Source organism: Thamnophis elegans, chromosome 12 (genome assembly GCF_009769535.1).
Source record: "Thamnophis elegans isolate rThaEle1 chromosome 12, rThaEle1.pri, whole genome shotgun sequence".
Lineage (NCBI taxonomy): Eukaryota > Metazoa > Chordata > Lepidosauria > Squamata > Colubridae > Thamnophis > Thamnophis elegans.
This window is the reverse complement of record NC_045552.1, coordinates 30,013,114-30,040,248: the sequence shown is the minus strand read 5'-3', so window position 1 is coordinate 30,040,248 and position 27,135 is coordinate 30,013,114. Positions and strand designations below refer to the sequence as shown.

The 27,135-nt window shown below is 46.6% G+C and overlaps 1 protein-coding gene across 3 annotated transcripts; it reads left to right on the top strand.

Moving 5' to 3' along the window:
• Positions 1–15: 15 nt before the first annotated feature.
• On the top strand, positions 16–8,052 carry ZBTB8OS (zinc finger and BTB domain containing 8 opposite strand). 3 transcript variants are annotated; one of them, XM_032227943.1, is made up of 7 exons: positions 307–413; positions 740–764; positions 1,595–1,716; positions 3,623–3,705; positions 4,140–4,192; positions 4,656–4,692; positions 5,345–8,052. In XM_032227943.1, the coding sequence occupies exons 1-7, from the start codon at positions 326–328 to the stop codon at positions 5,426–5,428; spliced, it is 492 nt and encodes a 163-aa protein (XP_032083834.1). In that variant the 5' UTR covers positions 307–325; the 3' UTR covers positions 5,429–8,052. The 3 variants fall into 3 exon arrangements, with proteins under 3 accessions (XP_032083835.1, XP_032083834.1, XP_032083836.1); XM_032227945.1 differs by lacking the exon at positions 740–764 and having other exon boundaries at positions 333–413; XM_032227944.1 differs by lacking the exons at positions 3,623–3,705; positions 4,140–4,192; positions 4,656–4,692; positions 5,345–8,052 and adding an exon at positions 2,863–3,281 and having other exon boundaries at positions 16–413.
• Positions 8,053–27,135: the final 19,083 nt, after the last annotated feature.

The window sequence follows — 27,135 nt, the reverse complement described above, 5'->3', positions numbered from 1 at the left end:
GTCCGGGAAAGGACCCCCCCCCCTTGTCCCTTTGGCCGTCTTCCCAGTTGCCAGTCAGCCTCTCCTTTGCTCGGATCAGGGAGGGGTTTTCCCCCCTTTCGGGATAGCCGGTGAAGCAGAAATCCGGCCGGTAAAGCTGCTTCAGCGGAAGACAAGGGCAGAGCAGCGCCGACTGACAGTGGCAGGGTGAGGTCGGGCCGGATCTGCTGGGACTTGGTTGAGGGGCCTCGGACCACGCCGGGAGTTAGGAACAGGAGCTCCCCCTCCCCCAGTCCATCGGGCCGAGAGGCCGAGGAAGCCCGGGGAAACAGAGCAGCCCGGCCCCATGGCGGACGACGGGCGGGACTACGACTTGACCGAGGCGCAGCAGGGAGTCAAGGCCAAATACCCGGCCATCCAGAAGAAGTACGAATGTGAGTTCGGCTTTAAGAAGAACCGGCGCCCTGCCTCCGCCTTGGCGCTCTTCCTTCATTTATGGCAGATGAGATCCAGAGAGTAAAACGATCTTTGCCTCCTTTTAATTTTCACTTTGTTTTCCATCGGTCTTTGTTCAACTGTAGATTTTAGCGTTTCTATTTTCCAATCTGGAAAAACATTGCTGAAATTTTGATTTTGAGATGATTACTTTTTAATTAGCAAATCAAAACCTTTAAGTTTGAGGCACCTATTGTGATTTCTGTAGATTTCACTTTGACTCTTCATTAATTGATTTTATGTATTCTTTTAAAACCACATTTAGATCTGGATCATACGGCTGATGTGCAGTGAGTATTTCCACCTAAGCATATACTCTAATAAATGGAAAGGGGAGGGCTAGGTTATGCAATGCCCTTTCTCTAGTCTTCAGGAAAGAGTTTTTTCATGTCATAATTCCTCATTAGTAACTCTAATCTTATTGGACTCTGAATATGTTAAACCAGCAAAAAAGTCGACACATTCTAGGTTGCATAAACAGAGGGATAGAATCAAGATCATGTGAAGGGTTAATATCATTTTATAATGCCTTGGTAAGACCACACTTCAAATACGGCATCCAGTTTTGATCACCACGATATAAAAAAGATGTGGAGACTCTAGAAAGAGTGCAGAGAAGAGCGACTAGGGGACTGGAGGCTACTAACCATAATAACCATTCTCCAGACTGAAAGGTCTCCAATTCTATGTGTAAAGGGGAGGAACCAAATATGGAATTCCTATCTGCAAAACAGGAGTTATGTCCCTAAAATACATTTCTTCCCCCCAAAGCTTCTAGTTTAAATCCAATGTATGGGTTTGTACCTGTTGGAAGATTACATCATATAAAAGATTCCTCTGCAGACTGGGAAGAAGAGTGGGTGGGGACAAAGGTTTTTCTAAAGAGCAAGTTATTGTAGAGGTCATTGTTGAGCACATTGAATATAACCCACAGAATTAAAAAGGCAACTACTATCTATTTTTTATTGGAGATCTCAAAATATAAAACATGTACTATTTATCCTGTAAGTCAACTGAATTGTCCTTTGTGATACTCTGGTCTTCAGATTTCTCATCTATATATTTTATTCTGATGCTAGGACCACCCTACCAAGCAGAATTAATTCTAATCAAATTGTAGGTTGCATGCCTGGGGTGATACCTTGGAAGAGGCATTTGAACAATGTGCTATGGCCATGTTTGGCTACATGACAGACACGGAAACAGTTGAACCTCTTGACACAGTAGAAGTGGAAGCGGAAGGTAAGAAAGTATTTTTGGAGCCTGGCTGTTCTAACTAGGCATTCCCCAGAAGTTTTTTCCCACAACATCCACAGGCAGGAAAAAGTTTTAAGAAGATTTCCTTCAATTATATGAGTGCTTTTAAAGGGCAAAATATTAGATGAAGACCTGTCAGTCAATCAGCCCAAAAGAGAAAAAAAAAGATTCCAGCACCCCTCCACCAGTATTCGTCAACCAGAACAGCATAGATAAAATATTTGAGGAAGTAAAAGTGAGGTTTTGGCTTTCTTAGGAGAATATCTATGTGTGCACAATTATTGGGCAACTTAATTTGCAGAATTATCATGCAACTTAATGAAAAATAAAAATACCTCTGTTAAAGTGAGAATAATAAACTACTCAAAATGTACAAATAAACATTTCTGACATTTAAAAAAAAATCAGTGACCAATATCCTTCTTGTCAGTAACAGTCATGAGCCTTCCGTACATAGAGTCTGTCAGTTTCTTGACCTACTGACAAATAACTTTTTGTGCAGCAGGAACCACAGCCTCCCAGACACTGTTCAGAGAGATTTTCTGTTTTCTGTTTTCCTTCACCATAAATCTCCCATATAAGGGCCCACAAGTTCTCATTAGGGTTTAGGCCAGGTGAAGAAGGGGCCCATGTCATTATTCTTTCATCTTTAAGGCCTTTTACTGCTAGCTACACAGTGGAGTATCCATGCGATGGAGCATTGTCCTGCATAAAAATCATGGTCGTCTTGAAAGATGCAGACTTTTTCCTGTACCGCTGCTTAAAGAAAGTGTCTTCTAAAAACTGACAGTATGTTTGGAGGTTGATTTTAAATCCATCTTCAACCTAAAAAGACCCAACTAACTCATCTTTAATAATGCCAGCCCACATCAGTATCCAACCTCCACCTTGGTGGCGTCGGAGCTCCGTGCCCATTACTGATCCAGCCACGGACCCACTCATCTGGTCCATCAAGAGTCACTCTCATCTCATCAGTCCACAAAACCTTTGAAAAAACTGTCTCCAGATACTTCTTGGCCCAGGCTTACCGTTTCAACCTGTGTGTCCTGTTCAGTGGTGGTCGGGTTTCAGCCTCCCTTACCTTGGCCATGTCTCTGAGCTCTGAACACTTTCTACTTCTGGGCACTCCAGGTAGGCTGCAGTTCTGGAATATAACAGCACAGAAGGATAACGGGTTCCTGGTAGCTTCACGTTTGATTCTTCTCAAACCTTTGGCAGTTAAGGTGCGTCTTTTTTCTCTCGACACGTTTCTTGTGATCCTGTTGACTATTTGCAACAAAATGTTTGAAAGTTCTGTGACCACACCCCAATATCTTAGCAACTTCAAGAATGCTGCGTCTCTGTCATTTTTTGACTTTTCAAAAGTCATTTTTTGACTTTTCAGAGTTAAATCTTTTTTAGCCCATTTTGCTGAGGAAAAGAAGCTGCCTAATAATTATGCACACCTTGATATAGGGTGTTGATCTCCTTAGGCCTCATTACATGAATACACATCACCTGATATGCTTATAGCCAATAAACATTCAAGTTTATACAGCTTGGAGGTGGAAAATATGCATAAAAATGATACGTCCAAAATACTCTTGTTAATAATTGTGCACATGCTGTAAAATAGTTCTTCAAAGTTTTTAAAGCATAATTGTCGATTCCTACAAGTAGGCAGAAAATTTAACTTCCTTTGCATTCAATCAATCCAGGGCAACAAGCAGAAAAAAGAATGTTTTAGCATAGCATGTGCAAGAAAATAATGGTCCCTCCCAGCATGGTTCACAAAAAGATCTCCTTTCGTATCCTTTGCCCAGCCTAAAGCTGTTGAGGGTGAGAATTAAGACAGGGAGGAAGAATTCTGCTTTGAAAATCCACCTGTGGTTTCTAACATATTTTTCCATAGGACATGATATGCTCTCTCTTCTCTTTCATTTCCTCGATGAGTGGCTCTATAAATTCAGCGCTGAGGAGTTTTTCATACCCAGAGTGAGTATTAATATTTTTCATCTTAAGAAATATGATACTTTATATACCAGCTCTTTGCAATGATCTTTTTGACCTATTGAATTCATCTATTCTTACGAAGCTGAGGTAGAATCTACAACTAGCCAATGAAAAAAATCTAAAGAGGAGCAGGAATGTATTTTGTTAAGGTCCCATTAGTTGCATTCTTCTTGTGAATCAGGGATATAGCATCTTGTTAGATTATGTGAGCTGTTCAAGATGCTGGAGCAGACTAAAATATCAGTTTGTAGGCTCTAAGAAAGTTACTGCTTCAGGTGTACCTTGATGTATGTAGAAGTGGAGAATTTTTATGCTTGGATTAAGAATCCTGCTACTTGGAGATACTACTGGAGCTGTGTGAAGCCTGTGAAGGTGTATAGATTTCATACTAAGGTTAAATTCCTCCCTGTTTATAGGAAGTGAAAGTGCTTCACATCGACCCAATACATTTCAGGATACGATCTATTGGGTAAGTGAAATTATCCAGTTTAAAATAGAAGAATTGAAGTTCTAAAATCTAAAGACTTTGTGACTTTCATGGAAGATTCTGCAAAGAGTCATGGCGACTAAGTGTCATCTCTCTGCGAGGTTTCTTGTTCACCGTCATTTGTCATGAACATTTGGGAAAGAAAATACACACCATTGGAATCAAATTTGTCTGCCTTTAAATCTGAGTTCCCCCACTTTTCTGGGTCAATGGCCAGGGAAAGGGGGAGAAGAGGGAATGGTTTTGTGTGAGGGCAGGCACTCATGCTTGCACAGATTGTCACACAAGTGGGATTGCGAATGCATAGGCCATAGCCTGGTAGTGGGCTGCGACCCACAGGTTGAGGACCCCTGCTTTAAATGTTCCAGGTGACTTCCCCCTGCTTTGGTGATGACTTTTTTAAAAATGCTTTACCTTCTAATGATTGGTTTCTTTTATTTTCAAGGTGGGGAGAAGAGTTCTCTTTGCAGAAGCATCCCCAGGTATGCTCTAACATGCTTTAACATAGTTATTGTGGACTAGTGAATCAGAGTCAAATCTGGCTTGGTTGAGCATCCTTCTGCATTTCAGGAAAACCATCCTTGCATTATTTGGTCAAAGGCTCATAACTTATATACGCCACATAAAGTTCACTCTAACCTTTCAGCTAAAAGGAAATAATAACTACAAATAGATTCCCCTGAAAACGGCAACTTGGAAAAAAGCAAGCTCTGATATGGTTGGCTTCACACATTACCCTAAGTCAAAGCTCATTTAACTATGATTTACTGAATAAGCCGCACTTGTTTAGGTCCATATAACCACAGTTAAATGACCCATACCTTAGAAACCTCAACAATTAGCAGTATGGCTTTATGTGATTTATACACTCAGAAACTGCTTTTATTTTCATCTTGACTAGAAAGAGCAAGTGAGTGTACACGCACTGCCTCCAGTTTGCCTAAGTTCCTCCCTTGTTAGCTGTCCTGAGTCTGATCCAGTGCAAAGGGATGCTGTTGCTCAAATATTCACATATGATTTCTGAACTCTGCTCTTGACAAGGATGTTTGAATTCTGCCCGAATAAGCCATGGTTAAACATAGTTTGTTGAATTAACAAGTTATTTACTGTTTTCTTCTTGCTTGTTCATCTCAGGGGACAGAAGTCAAAGCAATCACGTATTCAGCCATGCAGGTCCTGGAAGAAGGAAAAGAAGTTTTTGTCATAATCGATATTTAAAGAAAGGTTATTCTGCTGGACGCTTCCTCTGCAGCCGGCCCTTGGAGCCACAGGGATAGTTTTCAGGAGGAACACAGAAGCCAGTCAGTCCAGAAACCCAAAAGCCAGGAGAAAGGAGCATGCGACAGCCATTGAGAAGATAATTTTTCAGTGAAAGCCAGAGATGAAATTGTTAGCTGTTTCATGACAAAATGGAAATGAACTAGGATCAATTATTTTCTTGTTTTAATTTTGCTATTTCCTGCACTTCCCCTTTGGAGAATATGTTGTTGAATATCCATTTGCTTTATGCACTAATTGCAGCCAGTCAATTACACTTAGTCACCCCCTCCCTTATGTAGTCATAAGAAACATTGGAAGATGTAGTTCTCCTGCAACCCTCCTGCAGTCACGCTCTCCGTGATCAGGTGGCTGTGAAAGCACAGCTTATATCTTCTGCTCTCCTTGATAAATTCTTTCCTAGCCTCCATGACTGCTTCCAGCGGTGTGGTGAGATAGCATCAGCACTGGTGCAATTATGGTTTGCACGGATGAGAAGTTATCAAGAGGATCTGCTACTCACACTGTTGGAGAACGTATGGCATGGTTAAAACAAGTAGTCCACAGATATTGACGAGAACACATAAGTTGCGTCATACAGATAGTTCTTGACTTATGACAGTTCAATTAACGACAGTTCAAAGTTATGATGGGCTCAGAAAGTCTTCACACTTATGACCATTAGTACATGGTCATGTAATTGCATGATTGAGGTTTGCCATCTTTCCAGCCAGTTTGTGGCAAGCGGTGTCAGTTGTGGAAGCTGGATCTCTTATCAAATGCAGTGATTGTAAAATTGGGTCCAATTAGTTGATGAGTTGCTTTACAACCACACTAACGTATTACAGAAAGTCCAACCCCAGTTGTGATTGTCAATCGAGGACTATCGCTCAAATGTCAACCAAAATCAGAGCTATGGTGGTCTTACTAAAGCTAAGAAATGTCTTTGTATAAAATAATACGTAAAGAATGTATATTGCGTGCATCCTCTGGTGGAGAACTGGGTTGTCAAGCATGAGCTGAGTGTTTGAAGTCTCCCTGAAGCGACTCAGTAGTGTTGAGGTCATGAGACTGACAGCCACTCCAGAACTCTTGCCCTTTTTGGGGAGGTCACTGTCATGTTGGGAAGTCCAGGTGGTGCCCGTGTGCAGCTTTGGAGCTGATGAATGCAAATTGTCATCCTGTATTTTCTGATGAGATGTTGTCTTCCTCTTGCCATTGATTTGGACTGCTGTCGAATCTCCCCACCCCAAAGCAACAGAGACCCACCCCCAGGCTTCCTGGGAGAGTTGGGTCTGCGTCTCCACAGGCCTTGTGGATTCCTCTGCAAGTGTTTATGTCCATTTGCGGCTATAATGTTCAATTTTGGCCTCATCGTCCCAGATGATTTTGTTCGGGAGGTTTCAAGGCTCCTCCAGATGCCGTCTGGCATATTGCAAGTGAGCTGCTTTGGGCGTAGGTGCATCGACGGCAACCCTGCCCATGTCCCATTTTTGTTCCAGGAGCTCCTTGCTCCTCCTGAAGCAGCCACACTGCGCGGCCTCTGAGAAGCCTGTGTGCCCATGAAAGCCACTTCTGGGGTTTTCCTTCCAGCCCAGCAGATCTTGCAGCAGTTTTGTCTGACATCTTTCTTGGTCTACCCAGCTGGCTCAGTATTAGCAGAGCCCCTCATTCCCCACTTCTGGGTCAGAGTCTGAGCAGCACCGTTTGGCATTTTCAAATCTTTGGATCTCTTTTTAGATCCTTTTCCTGACTATGAAGCAGAGTTGCCTCCTCACAAATCCTTTCGCTTTCCCCCGGCTTCTCTTAAGCCACACAGTCCTGGATTTATTTTTTTTAATGCATGAGTGTTTCTTGGGACCAAAGAAACTCATTGACTGCTGTTAAACGAGAAAGTTCTGGGTTCAAGTGTGACTTGAGTTATGAAGGAGCACATTGAACAACTGTTTGGAGTGGAGTATGGTTTATTAGGCTACTCTTGAAGTTGGCACAGGCAAAAGGGCAGTAAGGTTTCTAGTAAAGTCGTCCCAGTGTTTGAAAGGTGCAGACAGAGAGGTGGGAATTTTGGTAGAAGGAATGCCATCCTTCCTTATTCTTTATCTAGGTCTTTGGTTGTCTGGTGTTGAGGGGAAAACATCTTGTGTATCCTGGGAGATTGTCTTTCCTATTAAGAAACCGGCACTTATCAACTTCTTAAAGGGAAAGCAGCACTGCATTTCAGCCTCCACCTCAATCTAGCCTGAAGGGATTGGGGGGGGGGGTGTTCTTCTGCAACCTTCAGCTTCTTTCTAATGGTTGGTTATTAGCTGGAGAGTCAGGAGAGATGATCTGCCTGTGGAATGGGGGCTGGCATGGATGGTATTTTCCCCCTTTTCCCCTCCTGTTATGTTTCCACAATACACTAATTACACTGAAACAAGGCATAGATACTTGCCACTGACTATCACGCCCAAATAATCAAGGGTATGCAAACTTTTGAACAGGGCTGTTTTATTATTTCCTTTATTGCTATGGTTTATTTAATGATTGCACTGATAGTTTATATTTTAATCACATTACAAATAAATATATTTTATTTGCTTCTTTATATTTACTTCCAAAATGATCACGAGTGAAGGTGAAAATGATCCACATATTACAAATTTTGCAAGGCATACGTAAGTTTACGAGCACAATTTATAAGACTTGGGGAAAATAACTGGTTTGCTACAGGAGAGGTACAGATATAATTAGGACTGCAGGAAAAACAATTGCAACTAGCCTGCCTACCATTGAGGACCTGCACCTTGTGCTGGTCAGAAGGAGGGCTGAGAAAATACCCCGTCACTTCCTGGACATAAACTGGCTCAACTCTTCCAGATGCCGCTATAGAGCATTGCAAGCTAAAACCACCAGACCCAGAGTGTTTTTCCTTGTGCAATTGCTCTGCTGAACAACTAATTTCCACAGTACTGTAGTCACATGCGACTTCATTTAATAACCAGGAAAGAAACCACTCAACTCCATTTGTTTGAAATTAAGTGTACTTTTACTAATTACAAATGAACAGTTCAGTTCAGTTTATTATATTTATATGCCGCCCTTTTCCCCGAAGGGGACTCAGGGCGGCTCACAACTCGAACCGGGGAAGGGGTACACAGACAGAATTTTTTTTAAAAAAAAGCAGCAAGCATAATATATAATTTAAAACTCACAACAGTCATACCATTCGAGATGGGGGCAACAGCTCTTTAGCCCCAGGCCTGTCGGAACAGCCAGGTTTTGAGGGCTTTGCAGAAGGCCTGGAGGGTGGTGAGGGTTCGAATCTCCACAGGGAGTTCGTTCCAGAGGGTTGGAGCAGCCACAGAGAAGGCTCTCCTGGTAGTCTCCAGTCGACACTGGCCGGCGGATGGAATTCGGAGGAGGCCTAATCTGTGGGATCTAATCGGTCTAGTGGAGGTAATTGGCAGCAGGCGGTCTCTCAAGTACCCAGGTCCAATACCATGAAGGGCTTTATAAGTGACGACTAGCGCCTTGAAGCGTATCCGGAGACCAATGGGCAGCCAGTGCAGCTCGCGGAGGATAGGTGCTACGTGGGTGAACTGAGGTACACCCATGATTGCTCGCGCGGCTGCATTCTGGACAAGCTGAAGTCTCCGAATACTCTTCAAGGGCTGCCCCATGTAGAGCACGTTGCAGTAGTCCAGTCTAGAGGTCACAAGGGCGCGAGTGACTTGTGAGGGCCTCCTGGTTCAGGTAAGGACGCAACTGGTGCACCAGGCGAACCTGGGGCAAATGCCCCCCTGGTCACAGCAGACAAGTGGTGTTCAAAAGTCAGCTGTGGGTCCAGGAGGACTCCCAAATTGCGAACCCTGTCTGAGGGGCGTACTGTTTGACCCCCCAGCCTGAGAGATGGAACACTTGGCCAATTAGTAGGAGGGAAACACACCAGCCACTCGGTCTTATCTGGATTGAGTACAAGCTTGTTAAGCCCCATCCAGTCCCTAACAGCCTCGAGGCACTGGCACATCACGTCAACCGCTTCACTGAGTTGGCATGGGGCGGACAGATACAGATGTGTATCGTCCGCATACTGATGGTATTTTATCCCGTGCCGCCGAATGATCTCACCCAGCGGCTTCATGTAGATATTAAACAGAAGGAGGGACAGGACCGAACCCTGCGGCATCCCATAATTCAGGGGCCTAGGGGTCGATCTCTGCCCTCCGATCAACACCGACTGCGACCTGTCCGAGAGGTAAGAGGAGAACCACCGTAGGACAGTGCCTCCCACCCCCACCTCCCACAGTCATCGCAGAAGGATACCATGGTCGATGGTATTGAAGGCCGCTGAGAGGTCAAGGAGCACTAGGACGGAGGCATGACCTCCATCCCTGGCTCTCCAGAGATCATCAATCAATGCGACCAAAGCGGTTTCCGTGCTGTAGCCAGGCCTAAATCCCAACTGGAAGGGATCTAGATAATCGGTTTCCTCCAAGGACCGCCGGAGCTGAAAGGCTACCACTTTCTCAACAACCTTCCCCACAAAGGGGAGGTTGGAGACTGGACGATAGTTGTTTAAAACGGCTGGATCCAAAGATGGCTTCTTCAGAAGGGGTCTCACCACCGCCGCCTTTAAAGCGGGGGGAAAGAACCCCTCCCGAAGGGAGGCGGTAACAACCGCCTGCATCCAGCCCCGTGTCACCTCCCTGCTGTTAGCAACCAGCCAGGAGGGGCACGGGTCCAGTACACATGTGGAGGCACTTACAGCTCCCATGGCCTTGTCCACGTCCTCAGGGGTAACAGCTTGGAAATCAATCCAGTGATGTCCTTCCAGATTCTCCCCTGGTGCCTCGGCTGGCTCTGCGCAATTGGAATCCAGGTCCATCCGAAGCCGAGCCACTTTATCCGCGAGGAATTGGACATAATCCTCAGCTCTGCCCTGCAAAGGATCGCCCGTATCCCTCCTATTTAGGAGGGAACGGGTTATCCTGAACAGGGCGCCTGGGCGCAACTCAGCGGAAGCAATCAGAGAGGCAATGTGTGTTCTTTTGGTCGTCCTAATTGCCCGAAGATAGGCTCTGATGCTGGATGTTAAAAGCGCTCGGTCTGACTCGGACTTACTGGATCTCCATCGTTGCTCTAGGCGTCTCTTTCGGCGCTTCATCTCCCGGAGTTCCTCAGTAAACCAAGGAGCCCTCCTGGATCCACTGCTTCGGATCGGCCGTAAAGGCGCAATCCGGTTAAGAGCCCTTGCCGCTGCTGAATTCCAAGCAGCAACCAGAATCTCCGCCGGACTGCGGGAGAGGGTATCAGGAACAACACCAAGCTCCGTCTGAAAGCCCAAAGGGTCCATAAGTCGCCTGGGGTGGAACCACCTAATCGGTTCCTCCTTCCTACAGTGGGGGTTTGGTCTCCGAAAGTCAAGCCTCAGTAGGTAGTGGTCCGACCATGACAGGGGTAAGGTCTCACTACCCCTCAAACCAAGATCACAACTCCACTGCTCCGAGAGGAATACGAGGTCAAGCATGTGACCCACCGAGTGAGTCGGGCCCCGAATTACTTGGGTCAAGCCCATGGCTGTCATGGAAGCCATGAACTCCTGCGCTCCATCAGTGTTCACCGAGCGAAGGCAAATTGAAATCCCCCAGAACCATAAGCCTGGGAAACTCAATTGCTACCTCAGCTACTGACTCGAGGAGCGAGGGGAGGGCTGCTGCAACGCTGTTGGGAGGCAGGTACGTTAACAGCAAGCCCACTTGACCCTTGAGGTCCAACTTCACCAGCAAGGACTCACACCCGACAAGCTCCGGAGCAGGGATCCTACGAGGTACTAGAGACTCTCGGATAACAATAGCCACACCTCCACCCCTTCACTGGGATCGCGGCTGATGAAGCACCTGAAAACCCTCTGGGCACATCTCTACCAGGGGGACTCCTCCCTCCGGGCCCAGCCAGGTTTCAGTAATACATGCCAGGTCTGCCCTCTCGTCTAAGATTAAGTCCCGGACAAGGGGAGCCTTGTGAACTACAGACCTGGCATTTAGCGACAGCAGCCTGAGACCTGGGTCCTGATTACTCACGCCATCTGGCCTTGGAGTGGGACTCATAGGGCCGGAAGGAGGGATCTCTGTAATGTAGCGAGCCCTCCTGCCCCGGTAATGGCCAGCCCTAAAGTCCCAGCCATATCTGCCCCTCCCTGTTAAGACCGTAATGCTCCGGCCCGCTCCCATGTCTGTAGTCCCTCCACCCACCCCTATAGCCCCCACGTTTCCTGACAGGCCCTTCGAATCAGTCATCCTCTCACACAAATACAGCCACTCATCCATGCATTCCCCACATAAGTCAATTAAAACACAAAAAACACAACAGTAATAAAGTTAAAAAAGTGGGTACAGTCATCAATCAAACATACCATTCACACCGCATTCCTAAAAAAAAATTTTTTTTGCGCACTGCGCGAGAGAGGAAATCTTAGTGTTCTTAATCTTCTCCTTTGCGGAGTCCAGCAAAAAAGGGCAAAGCCCAAAAGTTTGAATGGCTGGAGGGTTAATGTCGGTTGGGGGGAGGTGCTGAGCAGGCTCCCTGCCCATGTCCTGTTCGTCCCCTGCTTTCTCTTTCTGCAAAGATTGAGGCGCAGAATAGTATGCGGGGTAGTATCTGGGACTCTCAACGAGGCTGGAGGTGGATTCAAGTATCCCAGCTCACTCCAGAATGTTGGTCCTGAGGACGGAGGCAGGGGTGGAGACGGTCGGAAGGCGAAGACAGGCGTCTAAAAGGGGGGCTCCTAAAGCAACCACGAATAGCAGCGGCAACAGCAACAGGAGCCGAGAGGCCGGCCATGATAGTCAAAAGAGTTGCGATGGAAGGGGAGGTGCGTTTGGGTCGGCAGCAGTAACGGCAGGAAGCCTAACCCTTAGGCCCCCAGCATCAAACTCACCAACCCCCCTGGGAGCAGCACACCCAGCGTCTCAGTAGCACCTTATAAACAGAGATAGGACCATGGCAATCCAAATCCAAGGCTGAGAACTGCATCCACGGTGGAGGGTGGAGGGGGGCGGCGCCCAGCTCAACGGCCCAACGGCGCCACACAGACAAAGACAGGGCTGCGGCGATCCGAATGCGGCGCTGGAACTGCCGCCAGCTGGAAACCACTGTCCACAGGAGGAGGGGGGGAGGCTGCACGTCCCAGCGGCTCCGCGGCGTCTCGCAAAAAGAAAGGCAAGCCGTGGTGATGCATCAACTGGAGACCGCCATCCGTGCCGTCTGTGGGGGGGGAGGCTGCCCGCAAGCTTCTCAGCACCGCTCGACACCACTGCGCCGCCCAAAGCCGTTCGAGCAGCGTTTCTCCAGGTGCTCGTTCTTCCAGCACCCTCTCAATATCCTCTTACCCAGGCTTCGCCCTTCAGCAGTCTGGCTACAGCAGAGGCTCGGTTTTTCAGAGTTTCGTCTCTCTTCAAGCCCGAGCGAAAAGCTCAGGCAGCCATCTTCCTTGCACATGCACTGCACCACCATGGCTCATTTGCCTGTGGTGGGAACTCATGGCATGGCATGGCATGGCAGAAGGCAGCCCGGGAGGGCGGGCGGCTTCTCCCTCTCAGCCCAGGTTGGTCCCCACCAGGCTCGCCCTGTCTCATCACGGGCAACGCGAGCCAGGCAGCGAACAGTTGCGAAGCTAAGCTGAATCTGTTAATTAGGCGCGAAAGCAAAGAATATCATGTATAATTCAATCCCCTCCCCTTGGCACCCCAGTCCATAGTCCAATTATAATTCACCCAACAGTCAGGTGGGAGATATCTTCAAAAAACATCACCAGGATGGAATGCTGGACAGTTAACCTTGGCGGGAAACTCCCTCCACATGCGCAGTAAGATGGTCAGATCAGTGTCTGGAATCTTCCTCCAGCACATAATGATTCCCTTCCCAAATACCATGCCCCCCCTCCCTGTTTCAATGACAGCCGAAGCAGCAGCAAAGCAGAGGCTGACATCCGGCCCTCCTCCAGAAAAGGGCGGTCAGACCTGCAGAAACAAAAAACACCAACAAACCGACAGACAACAACACATGAGAAAGAGAAAGGGGAAGGGAGAAAAACAAAAGAAAGGAAAATTAGGAGACTGTCCAATAATCGGGGCTTGTCAGGATAGGCAGAGTAGAACTTGCGGAGCAGACAAGGCGCACGAACATGGGATCCATCAACCCATTCAGTGTGAGACGGGAGAAAATGCTTCCAAGCCACCAGGTACTGGACACAGTTTCGCCGTTTACGAGAGTCCAAAATCTCATGAATCTCGAAATGCTGCTCTCCCTCTATCAAAACCGGTGCAGGTGGAGGAGGGAGAGGTGTTCTCGAAGAAGTGTGGAGAGGCTTCAGGAGATTAACATGAAAAACAGGATAAACCTGGTTGAGATGCTTAGGCAACTGGAGACGGACGGAAACAGGGTTGATGATCTTGACAATGGGAAACGGGCCAACATACTTGGGGCCCAATTTCTTCGACTTCTGGGGTGTCTGAAGAAATCTAGTGGGTAAATAAACTTGATCACCAACTTTGTACTCATAGGGCTTAGTCCGTTTCTTATCAGCCTGTTTCTTATGAGCGCAGTGCACAGCATCCAGAGTCTGGAGAGCCAAAGGCCAAACGGCCCAAAGGCGATCACTCCACTCGGACAGCGAAGACACCTGCGGCTGCTCACGAGAAATCTTGGGAATGGGTACAAAATCTTGGCCGTACACCACACGAAAAGGGGTAAAGCCAGTATTGCTGTGCACGGAATTGTTGTAAGCCACCTCAGCGTGAGGCAACAAATCCACCCAATCATCTTGCTGGTAGTTGATGAAACAACGAAAATATTGTTCCAGCACAGAATTAGTCCTTTCGCAAGCTCCATTAGTTTGAGGGTGGTGGGAGGAGCTTAACCCCTGGGCGGAGCCAATCCGCTTGAGAAACTCTTTCCAGAATAGGGAGATGAACTGAACACCCCTCTCCGAAATGATGTGGTCGGGTACCACATCACTCAATCCCGACAAGACTGAGTGGCTATTGATGCTCCCTCCCAAAGATTGGCTAACTATTCCATCTCTCAGGCTGGGGGGTGAAATTATACGCCCCTCAGAGAGGGCCCGCAATTTGGGAGTCCTCCTAGATCCACAGCTGATGTTAGAACATAATTTGTCAGCTGTGACCAGGGGGCTCTTTGCCCAGGTTCGCCTAGTGCACCAATTGCGACCCTACCTGGACCGGGAGGCACTTCAGATAGTCACCCACGTCCTCGTCACCTCAAGACTGGATTATTGCGGCTTCCGGTGGGCGGGCCTGACAGAGAGTTGCTATCTCTAACAGCTCTGGAATCTTGGCGTCGTTAATCTGTCTAAACAGCAATCTATCAAGTTGTTTAGCAGTTTATCTATCCTCCCTTCAGGCTTAGAAGAGAGAGATGAGCAGCTATGCATCGGAAGTTTTCCAACTAGCTTTTTCAGCATAAACGCCAGGAAGAAAGTCGGAAAGCACCGGCTGTAGCATGGCAGCTCCGTGCCAGGATTTATTCTGCCTTTTGCTGCAGAATGAAGGTTTTCGCTCATTCTCAGCACAATGATTTATTATGGACTTCAAGCCGAGCTGAACCAATACTTGTGAGCTTCTTAATTGTATGTATAAATCTTTTTAGCTCCATTGTAAAGAATTCCTTCTGCTGATTACTTACTGAAAGTTCTATAAAAATGGCGCTGAGCTGTGTAGGAGGGGTGTGCCTCAGGTAGAGCTTCTGCGAAGCCTAAAAGTGATTTACTTTCAAGAAGAGATTTATTATCAAAACAAATAGCAATTGCTGTATAATTGGACTTCCTGAACTTTTTAACTGACTAAAGAAGATTAAGTTCGAGATGGCTTCTAAGCAAAGATTCCTCCCCCACTCCTCCCCCCGCATCGAAAAGTGCCGGAAATTCACCAGTGCCTTCTGCTAAAATACAATCATCACTCCCTTCTACATCTGCAGGTGACCCCCTGACAAGGCAAATTCTGCAGAAGGAATTAATCGATGCATTACAAACTCATGCTGTTATGATGGGAAAAAAATTTAAGGAAGAGATAGCTGCTTCTAACAAACAGATGTATGAAAAACTTGTGACATATAACCAAATGATTAGGAGTGACTTTGTGACGGTTATGAACTTAATAGTTGGCTATGCACAGGACCTTGAAGAAAAGGTAGAAGAACTTAGTGATGCTAATACGAAATTGGCAACGAAACTGGAGGCGGTCCAGCAAAAGGTTAGCGATGCAGACAATGAAATCCTAATGCTACAGTATAGGCAAATGGAATTGGCTTTAAGGATAAGGGGTCTCCTTGAAAATACACAAGAGAACCTGAAACAGACTCTCTCTGAAGCCTTCGACCTGATGGCGGGAGGGAATCTTGACTGGCAAATCGAAAAGGTTTATCGAGTTAATTCCTCGCTGGCAAAACAAAAACAATTACCAAGAGATATAGTGGTCTACTTCACCACTAGAAATGTGAGAAATACGATATTACAGGAATCCTACAAAAATAAGCTTCAAATCCGGGGTCGGGAGGTGACTGTCTTGAAGGAGATACCACCTAAAATGCTGAGATCTATGAAAGATTATGCCTTTCTAGTGGAAGAGCTCAAAAATTGCCAGATACAGTTTAGATGGGATGCACCAACCGGCATCACATTTAGCTATCTTGGAAAAAGACATTGCCTCAATACAGTATGGAAAGCTCAAGATTTCTACACCAACGTACTGATGGGTGGACAACTCTCTTCCTCTAGAACTAGACAAAGAGAAGGATATGATGGAAAGCAAGCCACTCAAGTTTTAACAAGGGAGGATCAACTTGTTCTTTCAGAGGTACACGATGCTAAAGAACAAAGACAAAACCGTGTGGTTACCAGACGAATGGAACAGGAATTAAGAAAGCAACGTACACAAGCCACCGTTCAAGAGCATACAGGTGTTACATCAGAAACAGTGGGAGGAGCTAGGCCAAAGCTTAAATTTCAAGATGTTCAGATGGCTATTAAAAAGTTTCAGGGGGCTAAGGATGGTGACTAAATCCCTAATATGGAATGTTAAACGATTGGATTAATTTAGCAGGAAATGGAGTGCTCAGTATTGAAGGGTTTGATTTGGTATATGGCTGCTTGTTTGCTGTATAATAAAGAGGTGGATGAGAACATTAAAGGTCATGCTCTGGGGAATGCCTTGCTATGGGTTGGGGAAAAAAACATTACATGGTAGATTTATAAAAAGGTTAAGATATTCTGGACACAAATATGATGGATTATGTAAAATGCTTTCTCTCTCTCAAAAAAAAGCCCACCTATTCTTTGTTATGTATAATTACTGACTGTACAGCAGTAGAGATCAACTTGACTTTGCATTTGATAACTGCAGCTAGATTGTTTGTGGCGCAGTATTGGAAGAAATAAGATTTGTTTACTATTTAGGAATGGATCACAAACTTAGCAGAGACTGCTAAAATAGTTGCATATCTCAAGGATAACTCAAATGAGAGATGTAAACCAGACTGGGAAAAATGGATTGACTATATTCAAAATAAATATGGGTCTAGGAAATTTCAGATAGTTTATGACTAAGATCAGAAACAATACAAATTATTTATAGTTAGCCTAGCAAGGAGGAGCTAATATGAATTCAAAGATGTTATTAACTTTCTACGTTTTCTCTTAAGTATATTTTAAACTGTTTTTGTTAAAGATTTATACCTTGTATTAGTTCTGGGAAGTCAGGGTGGGGGAAGGTTAGGGGCTTGGGGGGAGGGTGGGAGGGAGTGGAGTTTACTAAGTTGGAGGAGGGATGTTGGATGATTGTACATGTATACTGTTATTTTTTAATTTTTTAAGTATATTGAAATGGAATTATAAATACCATCAACACAAAAGGGATTTTGCTCAGATGCCGAAACACATTAAATGAATCAGAGGAAGAGTGGGAAGTAGAGGAGAGAAGAAAGATAGGAAGAGAGGGATAGGAGGGAGGGTGAAGGGGGAAGACGAGGTGTATAAGGAGGAGTGGTAAAGGGAGAGAAGAGAAGGAGAAAGGAAGGGGAAGTAGAGTAGAAAATGATGGAGGGAAGTCAGGATATAGAAGAGTTGGAAGTAGAGGAGAAAAGAAGATAGGAAGAGAGGGATAGGAGAGAGGGTGAAGGGGGAAGATGAGGTGTATAAGGAGGAGTGGTAAGGGGAGCGAGTAGAAAGAGAAAGGAAGAGGAAACAGAGTACCGTATATACTCGAGTATAGGCCGACCCGAATATAAGCCGAGGCACCTAATTTTACCACAAAAAAACTGGAAAAGTTATTGACTCGAGTATAAGCCTAGGGTGGGAAATGCAGCAGCTACCGGTAAATTTCAAAAATAAAAATAGATACCAATAATGTTTTTGAATATTTATTTCAAAGAAAAACAGTAAACTAGCGGTGTATTCAATGAAATACTTCACTCACCTCATGATGCTGATGTCCCGCTGTGATGATGATGTCCCGTGCAGCCGCGGGAGCGATGTCCCGCCTCCTATGACACACGGCACAGTGATTCCTATCATTGGATCACTGTACCAGAGGAGGTGGGACATCGCTATGTGGCTGCTTGCCATAACAAGGAGGAGGTGGGACATCGTTGCAGAGCGGCAGGAGGGGGAGGAAGGGGAATCGTAAGACAGCCCTGCATTACATTAGAACGTGAGGAGGGGGGATGGTGCGGTGCGCGCTGCGCGGCAAACTGACACAGAGGGAGGGGAAACTCACAGGGGCACTGGGCCATTCACGAGTGTCACCCAGCGGCATGGCCCCGCCCCTTTTTCTCCTCCATTTTGGGCAAATTTTTCACTGACTCGAGTATAAGCCGAGGCGGCTTTTTTCAGCCCAAAAAGTGGGCTGAAAAACTAGGCTTATACTCGAGTATATACAGTAGTATGGAAGCGGAAATACACCAACGAAAGGAAGAGTGGGAAGCAGAAGGGAGAAGAAAAGTGGGAAGGGAGGGATAGGAGAGAGTACAAGGGGGGAAGATGAGGAGGATGAGGATAAGGAGGAGTGGAATGTAGAGAGAGGAGAAGGAGAAAGGAAGGGGAAATAGAGTAGGAAAGGAAGAGGGAGGGAAGATAAGATAGGAAATAAGAGAGAGGTAGAAGAAAGAGGTGTATGGAGAGTAGAAGAGCTAATAATGGGTGTTAATCTTTTCGGGGTGTTGAGGACAAGAGGAACTGATGTAATCATTATTTAATACTATATGATATTGGCTATGTATAGTATACATGTGATTGTATGTTATGAAATGGAAATAAATTTTTTTTTAAAAAAAAAAGACTGGATTATTGTAATGCGCTCTACATGGGGCTGCCCTTGAATAGTGTTCGAAGACTTCAGCTAGTCCAGAATGCAGCCGCGCGAGCGATTGTGGGTGCACCTAGGTACACCCACGTTACACCTATCCTCCACGAGTTGCACTGGCTGCCCATTGGTCTCCGGACACGCTTCAAGGTGCTAGTTGTTACTTATAAAGCCTTGCATGGCATCGGACCTGGGTACCTGAGAGACCGCCTCCTGCCAATTACCTCCCTAAGACCGATTCGATCGCACAGGCTTGGCCTTCTCCGGATTCCATTTGCCAGCCAATGTCGGCTGGCGATCCCCGGGGGGAGGGCCTTCTCTGTTGCTGCTCCGGCCCTCTGGAACGAGCTCCCCGTGGAGATCCGGACCCTTACTACCCTCCCGGCCTTCCGTAAATAAATAAAACTAAACTAAACTAACTAAACTACCCCATGTAAGCGATATATATGAGAGATGAACATCTTAGCGAGAGATTTAGCTGAAGGGATCTTAGAGCAAGGGATGAAATGAACTTGCTTGGAGAATAAGTCCATAACAACCCAGATTACTGTGTGTCCTTGACTCTCCGGAAGTTTAACAATGAAATCCATGGAGATCTCCTTCCATAGAGCTACTGGGCGAGCCACTGCCTGGAGCAACCCCTAGGGCTTACCTGGAGGGCGTTTAGCAGCGGCACAAATGGGGCAACTAGCAACATAAGCCTCAATGTCTTTTTTCAGTGAGGGCCACCAAAATTGCCTCTTGACGAGGTGTAGAGTCTTGACAAATCCAAAGTGTCCAGCCATCCGGGAGTCATGAGCCTGTTGGAGAACAATGGCTCTAATGGACACAGGGATGTATAACTTTGCCCCAATCCAAGGCAATCCATCTTTCATAGTACATTCATCCATGTGTTGCTGGAACCAGTCATCCTCAGTAAGGGCCTGTTTTAGGTTAGAAAGAAAGTCCTCAGTGACTTCCACTTTAGAAGTTGTTTGACTTTTAGTAACAACAGGAGCAGCGAGGCTCTTTGTGGGAATGACAGGCTGGACGACAGTGAGCTTTGAACAGTTGTACTGAGGGAGCCTGGACAAAGCATCAGCCATAAGGTTTTTCCCTCCTGGAATGTATTTCAAGGTAAAATTGAATCTATTGAAATGCTGAGCCCAGCACATCTGCTTAGGAGAAAGTTTTCTGGGGGTCCTCAGTGTTTCCAAGTTTTTATGGTCAGTCCACACCTCAAAAGGGTGCTTGGTGCCCTCCAGAAAATGGCGCCACGTGGATAAAACCCAGCGAACAGCAAAAGCCTCTTTCTCCCAAATGGCCCAACGTCTCTCTGTGTCGGTCAGTTTGCGAGAGGTGTAAGCGCAGGGTTGTAATTTACCTTGGCTATTAGCTTGAAGTAGTACAGCTCCCACTGCCACATCACTGGCGTCAGCTTGGACCACAAAAGGTGCGTCCATGTCTGGGTGTTTGAGAACTGGTTCCTCCGCAAAGTGGCATTTCAATTTCTCGAAAGCAGCTTGACAGTCCATAGTCCAATCTAGCGGTTTGCTAGGTTTAGGTTTGGCCCCTCCTGTCGACTTAAGGAGGTTAGTTATAGGGAGAGCTATCTTAGCAAAGGAGGGAATAAATTGACGATACAAGTTAGCAAAACCCAAAAACTTCTGCAACTTCTTCACACATAATCTGAAGGAGCCATCTTTCTTTTCCCTGAACAATACTGGAGCTGCTACCTTGGGCCTTGCTGGCTCAATGAAGCCCCGTTCCAAGTTTTTATCAATAAATTTCCTCATTTCCTCCATCTCCCTAGGGGTCATGGAATATATTTGCGGCTTTGGAAGTTTTACTCCAGGTAAAATATCAATGTGCAATCAGTGGGTCTGTGAGGGGGTAATTTATCAGAAGATTTTTCACTAAAAACATCCTTGAGGACCCTATATTCCCTTGGTATTCGTTCCTCCCCCTCAATCTTCTCCTGCCCCCTGGCTGCCAGTGAGGGGGTAGTAGTATCAGGGGCTGGATTTTCACCTTTTCCTTCTGGGGGTGTGGACATTCAAATCCGCAACCACGCATCCCTCCAGTTTATGCGCGGGTTCCATCTACGGAGCCAGGGGAGTCCCAGAATAAGGGGCCGGTCCATGCCAGGAGCTACAATAAAAGTTATTAGCTCTTGGTGGGTACCCATCCACATCTCGATGGGTTCAGTGGAAAAATGAGCAGGACCGCCTCCACCAATAGAGCCATCTATTTGGCAAAAAGCAATAGGGATTTTTAAAGTCTTTAGTTTCAAGCCCAGCTTCTCAACCATTTCAGGGCTTATCATGCAACGGGAACACCCAGAATCTAACAGGGCCAGAAGTTTTTCTGTTGCGCCAGAAGAGGGCACTTTAAGCTCAATTGGGATAAGCATAGGGCCAGAGCGGGAACTTACCCAGCGATGAGAATTTTCATCATCAGTGTCGTCTCCCTCCTCCTCTGGCTCAAAGCGTCGAGAAACATTTTCAGCAGTGAAGGCGGCCTCCTTCCTCTTGCCTGGAGCTTTCTCAGATTTCCTTTCCCTCCGGGGGGGGTGGAGCGGGTTGGGTCAGCTTGACATGGCAATTCACAGCACGATGCCCCTCCTTTCCACAGCGGAAACAAGCGGAGGGCTTGGCTTTGCCTGCAAAACCTCTCCTGCCCTCACTTCTTGGGCGGGGGGCTTTAGGGGGTGCTGGGGGGGATTTCTCAACTTCTCCCTCTTCCATGCAACAAAGCCTGATTAAGTCTAACTCAATGTCTGCCGCGTTCTCATACCAAGCTTCCAAACGACGGGGAAGGCGTCTGTTTATGCATTGCTGGTAAAGATCTTTATCCAAGCCATCAGCAAATCGATCCAGCAAGGCCTCTTCCGACCACCCCCTCATATAGGCTGACAATTCCTGGAATTCCTGCACATAATCAGGCACAGTTTTCTTTCCCTGTTTAAGGGCCGCAAATTTCAGCCTAGCACGATGCTCGGTCAAAGGGTCGTCGAACCTCCTTCTCATGGCTGCCATAAATTCATCAAAATTCCTCAGGAGAGGGGAATTACTATTATGTAGTCTGGCCATCCAGTCAGCTGCTTTCTTCTCTAAGGCCATTAACACCATTCTCACTTTAGATTCATCTGTCTCTAAATCAGGCCCATATATTTCCATATAATTCCAGACCTGAATAATAAACAACCCGAGACCTCTGGGTTCTCCATCATACTTTACGCTTAAGGGTGGGACCTTAGCCATCCAGCATTGCCTGTCCCCCCCTGCCCTCGGGATGTCTCTAGCCGCAGGGGGGGGGGCTGGTTCTGGGTTTTCTTGCGCACATCCCCCATCGGCCCCTCCAGTCTCCCTTAAGCTATGCAGTGAGTACCTTTCCTCCAGTTCCTCTGTTGGTTCCCTTTCCACAGCTCTCTCTCGAATTCGGTGTTCACTTCATGCCTCTTCGAGGAGCCTCATGGCGTGGGAGATTTTGTAGTCTTCCTCTCCAGAGCCACTCCAGTCAGCCGCTGGCTTTTTCTTTGGCCTCCTTCTCGTGACTCCAGCTTGTAATTCCTCAGGTTCCTCTTTCTATCCCACACCCCAAGTCCATCTGGGACGGACGGCAGGTTCTTCCACTCTCAGTTCGGCTAGTCTTTCTGTTAGAGATGGTCCTGCCATTGCACCCAAGTCTTCCTCTTGGTCGCTTTCATGCAAAGACATTTTCTTTTCTTTCTATGAAGGCACCCCCTCGGTAGTTGTTCGCTCCGGGTTGGGTGCGAGGTGGGATTCAGCTTATTGTCACGTGCAACTTCATTTAATAGCCAGGAAAGAAACCACTCAACTCCATTTGTTTGAAATTAAGTGTACTTTTACTAATTACAAATAAACAGTTGCGAAGCTAAGCTGAATCTGGTTAATTAGCAAAGAATATCATGTATAATTCAATCCCCTCCCCTTGGCACCCCAGTCCATAGTCCAATTATAATTCACCCAACAGTCAGGTGGGAGATATCTTCAAAAAACATCACCAGGATGGAATGCTGGACAGTTAACCTTGGCGGGAAACTCCCTTCCTCCACACGCGCAGTAAGATGGTCAGATCAGCGTCTGGAATCTTCCTCCAGCACATAATGATTCCCTTCCCAAATACCATGCCCCCCTCCCCGTTTCAATGGCAGCCGAAGCAGCAGCAAAGCAGAGGCTGACAACTGTCTTATAAGAATATTTACCCATATAGTATGGTTGTATGACCTTATCCTTTTCATCTTTTATAGCAATAGCAGTAGACTTATATACCGCTTCATAGGCCTTTCAGGCCTCTCTAAGCGGTTTACAGAGAGTCAGCATATTGCCCCCAACAATCTGGGTCCTCATTTTACCCACCTCGGAAGGATGGAAGGCTGAGTCAACCCTGAGCCAGTGAGATTTGAACCGCTGACCTGCTGATCTAGCAGTAGCCTGCAGTGCTGCATTTAACCACTGCGCCACCTTGGCTCTTTTCTACTACCTTCTATCACTATTACTCTGTTTTGCATGCATACTAAAAGCTGCACCAGATATACATTCCATATAAGTCTAATCACACTTGGCCAAAGCTGTTCTGGTCCTATTCTATTCGTTATTAAAAAGACTAGACAAGAAAAAGGTTTCTACTATCTGACCCAAAGGTGCTTTTTTCAAGGGGCAAGTGGACTTTCAGGTTTTTTTTTCTTTGTTTCTTCGATAAGAACTGGATGACGAACTGGATGACCGAGGCCAGGGAGAGCCCTCCTGCTACCACCCTTCCCACAGCCCCGGTGCACCTGGGGGAGGGGCTGCCCTGCAGTGGGCAGGAGACTCTCTGGCATTAAGTGAGAGGGGACTGTGGGTCAGGCTGCTTCCTTCTTTGCCTTGCCCCACCTTGTGCGCTCTTCCTCTCAGGCAGTGTCGGGTGGGGGCCAGAGCTGTACCATCTCCCCCAGCGCAGTTCTTGTGGGGAGCTGGGGTCCTCTGTGGTCCATCCTGCAGAAAGAAGCTGGGCTCAGAGCAGCCAGGTCTCCTGACAGCTACCCTCCAAAGGGCCAGCTGAGTTCATGCAACTGGCAAGGCAGGGCAGGGGGCAAGACGGTTGGGCATTCGGGAATCCAAGAGTTGTGGGAAGATGGGGGAACGGCCCTGTTGCTAAGCCATGTCATGGCTTGCTTGTTTGAGTAGGACATGAGCGAGGCTACTTTTCGTGTGTGAATGGAGCCTGGACACCTAGTCAAAACTAGGAGGACAGAAAGAACCTTAATAACGCCAAATGCTTCACTGGCCTGACTCATATGTAACATTAAGTTGTTAATAGAAGACTTTTGCAGCGTTTCCAAACCTTAACAACTCTGTGGACCAACTCTCAGAATTCTCCTTGGAATCAAAGTCCAGACAGCTTAAAGTTGGTGAGGTTGGGAATCACTGGTTTAGTGTAATGCATTTAGTAAACCCAGCCATTATGGCTTAACAATATTTGAAAACCAGCCACAATGGATTGTTCAGTAAAGCACAGCTGAAAATTCTGGTTTGGTGTGGATTGTGTTTTGTGGTGATCACCTCCAGTGAAGTGCATCTAATATTACATCAATCCCAGGAAATGCCACAGCCTGGTTGTGCCTGCTCAATAGATTATGGTGGCTACCGTATATACTCGAGTATAAGCCGACCCGAATATAAGCCGAGGCACCTAATTTTACCCCAAAAAGCTGGAAAAGTTATTGACTCGAGTATAAGCCTAGGGTGGGAAATGCAGCAGCTACGGTAAATTTCAAAAATAAAAAATCAGTGTTATTTGAAACTCAAAGTTATGTTTATTCAAGGGACCCGCTTAATTAAAGTGTTCTATAATATCAGTATGACTTATAATACTGCAAGTCTGCAATATTAAAATACTTGTATAGGGGATCCCCGGGATCCCCCGAAGAGATCAAATCACAACCAGTATGCCACCTTCTTGGTATATTGTTTTTATTTTCACTGAGTTTTTTAAAATGAGCATTATTTCATCCTTTTTTTCTTTATGTTTGATTGGTATCTGCAATTTGTGTTAATTCTGTTCATACATATAATATAAATGAAAAACCCAGCTCTCTTAAAAAATATTTTAAGTTCTTTCTGGTGCTCCCTTTTAGAATTGGCCAACTAATATTTCTGTTCACCCAACTAATGTCAGGCAGAGTTAACTGAAAAAGTAATTTTTCATGAAAGGACATTTTCCTAGGATTTTAATTGTTCTTACTGTCAGATTGCTCGTTATTTCCAGCTTGAGTCTCCTTCTGACAAGTTTCCATTGCTTCTTGTCCTGTCCTCAGGTGCTATTGCTGCCGCCGCCTCCTCCTCCTCCAACAGCACCAGCACATTTGCTGCCCAGCGCTGCGGCTGAGGTGAAGCCGCCAAAGCTCCCGCTGGCGCCCCCGCAGCGTTGGGCGGATATCCGGCAGTGCTGTTGGAGGAGGAGGAGGCGAACCAGCCTGCCATCGCCGGCCACCGCTAGCCCCGCCGCTCTTCCCACCCCCTTCCAAGCCCCACAGTCCAGCGGATGGAGCAGCGAAGCCCCGGGGCTTCGCTACTGCTCCCCGCATTTTCTGCACGGGGATCCCTTGGAGAGGGGATTCCAGCCTGCCATCGCCAGCCACCGCTAGCCCTGCCGCTCTTCCCATCCCCTTCCAAGCCCCACAGTCCAGCGGATGGAGCAGCGCTGCTCCATCCGCTGGACTGTGGGGCTTGGAAGGGGGTGGGAAGAGCGGCAGGGCTAGCGGTGGCTGGCGATGGCAGGCTGGAATCCCCTCTCCAAGGGATCCCCATGCAGAAAATGCGGGGAGCAGTAGCGAAGCCCCGGGGCTTCGCTGCTCCATCCGCTGGACTGTGGGGCTTGGAAGGGGGTGGGAAGAGCGGCAGGGCTAGCGGTGGCTGGCGATGGCAGGCTGGTTCGCCTCCTCCTCCTCCAACAGGCAACAGCACTGCCGGATCCAGTTGTAGACTCGAGTATAAGCCGAGGCGGCTTTTTTCAGCCCAAAAAGTGGGCTGAAAAACTCGGCTTATACTCGAGTATATACGGTAATTCAACAAGTAACATAATTTAAAGATGAATCCAAGTTTTGTGGAGGAACCAGGAGTACAAGACAAATGTATTTCTATGATACCAATATTTGCACCAATTACAAGTGACTAGCAAGTGTCTTCCTGGTTTACAGCTCAGAACATCCTCCTCCATTCAAAGGAGAGGGGAAAAGAGCCTCATTTTTGTCCTTGGAGTTGCCATTCCTTGTCGAGAAACAAGGACTCTCTCATCCCTGATCAACACCAGCAGGAAATGCAATAAGCACTTTCCCTTCCTATGCATTTTTGGTCTGTGCAGTTCTCTGGAAATCTGCAGGACAGCAGGACATTGTGCAGTTACATGAAAAAACCTCTGAAGGGTAGAGCAGAGTGAGACGCAAATTGCCCATTTTTGCAACCAATCATTTTTCCCAGTAACTTGGGTCGTTTTCCTTCTCAGAGTTGGAAGAAACAAAAGTAAATTCTGAACTGATATCGATAAAGGAGAATATTTGTGGCTCAGGGTTGAACTGTCAGGCCTGCAATTATATTTCTGTTAGAATTTTGGCCTGCCACACTTTCTCTTATTTCATTATGTTGTTTCATTAGTATAGTTGATGGGAGGGGGAATAGACAGGAGTGAGAATGTATTGTTATTATTCTTTTCTAGAAGCTCAAGGTCATATTTTGTCTCCGTACTTTCACACCTGACCGGAAGCAGCTGGGTATGGATGCCAGCGTGGAAGAAGAAGATTGGACCATGTGATGGATTGTGGGTGTGGGGACAAGATCATGAACTTTTAACTGGGTGGAATTCTGATGTCATTTCCAGTATGGGGATTCCATAGCATAATGCCAACATGTCTGATTTATTAAATTGGAACTTTAAGTATCGTTTTGCCTTGGTCTCTGATTTAATTCTACATGATACTTGGAACGCTGACATTATCCCAATACTCTCTTCAAAATAAATCACCAGCACCCGCTCCCTCAAGGGGGGTGGGGGCTGGTGAGGGTTGCTGTTTTCCCAACGCTGAGCCACCCGGTCAGCGTAAAATATCAGTGAACAATTATGAGCAAGCCTTTTGAGATAAGAAGCTGAGATGAGACGCTTCTTTGCAAATCTTCAAAGGTGAAGCAGTTTCGCTTTTAAAATTTATTGCCGCTGGCAAGAAGCCCAGCCTGTGGGGGATGGAAAGAAGAGGAATGAAGAAACTTATTCTCAACACAACTAAAGAATGGCCAGATGATCTGATGAATGGAGATCCCAGTCACCCTCACGCAG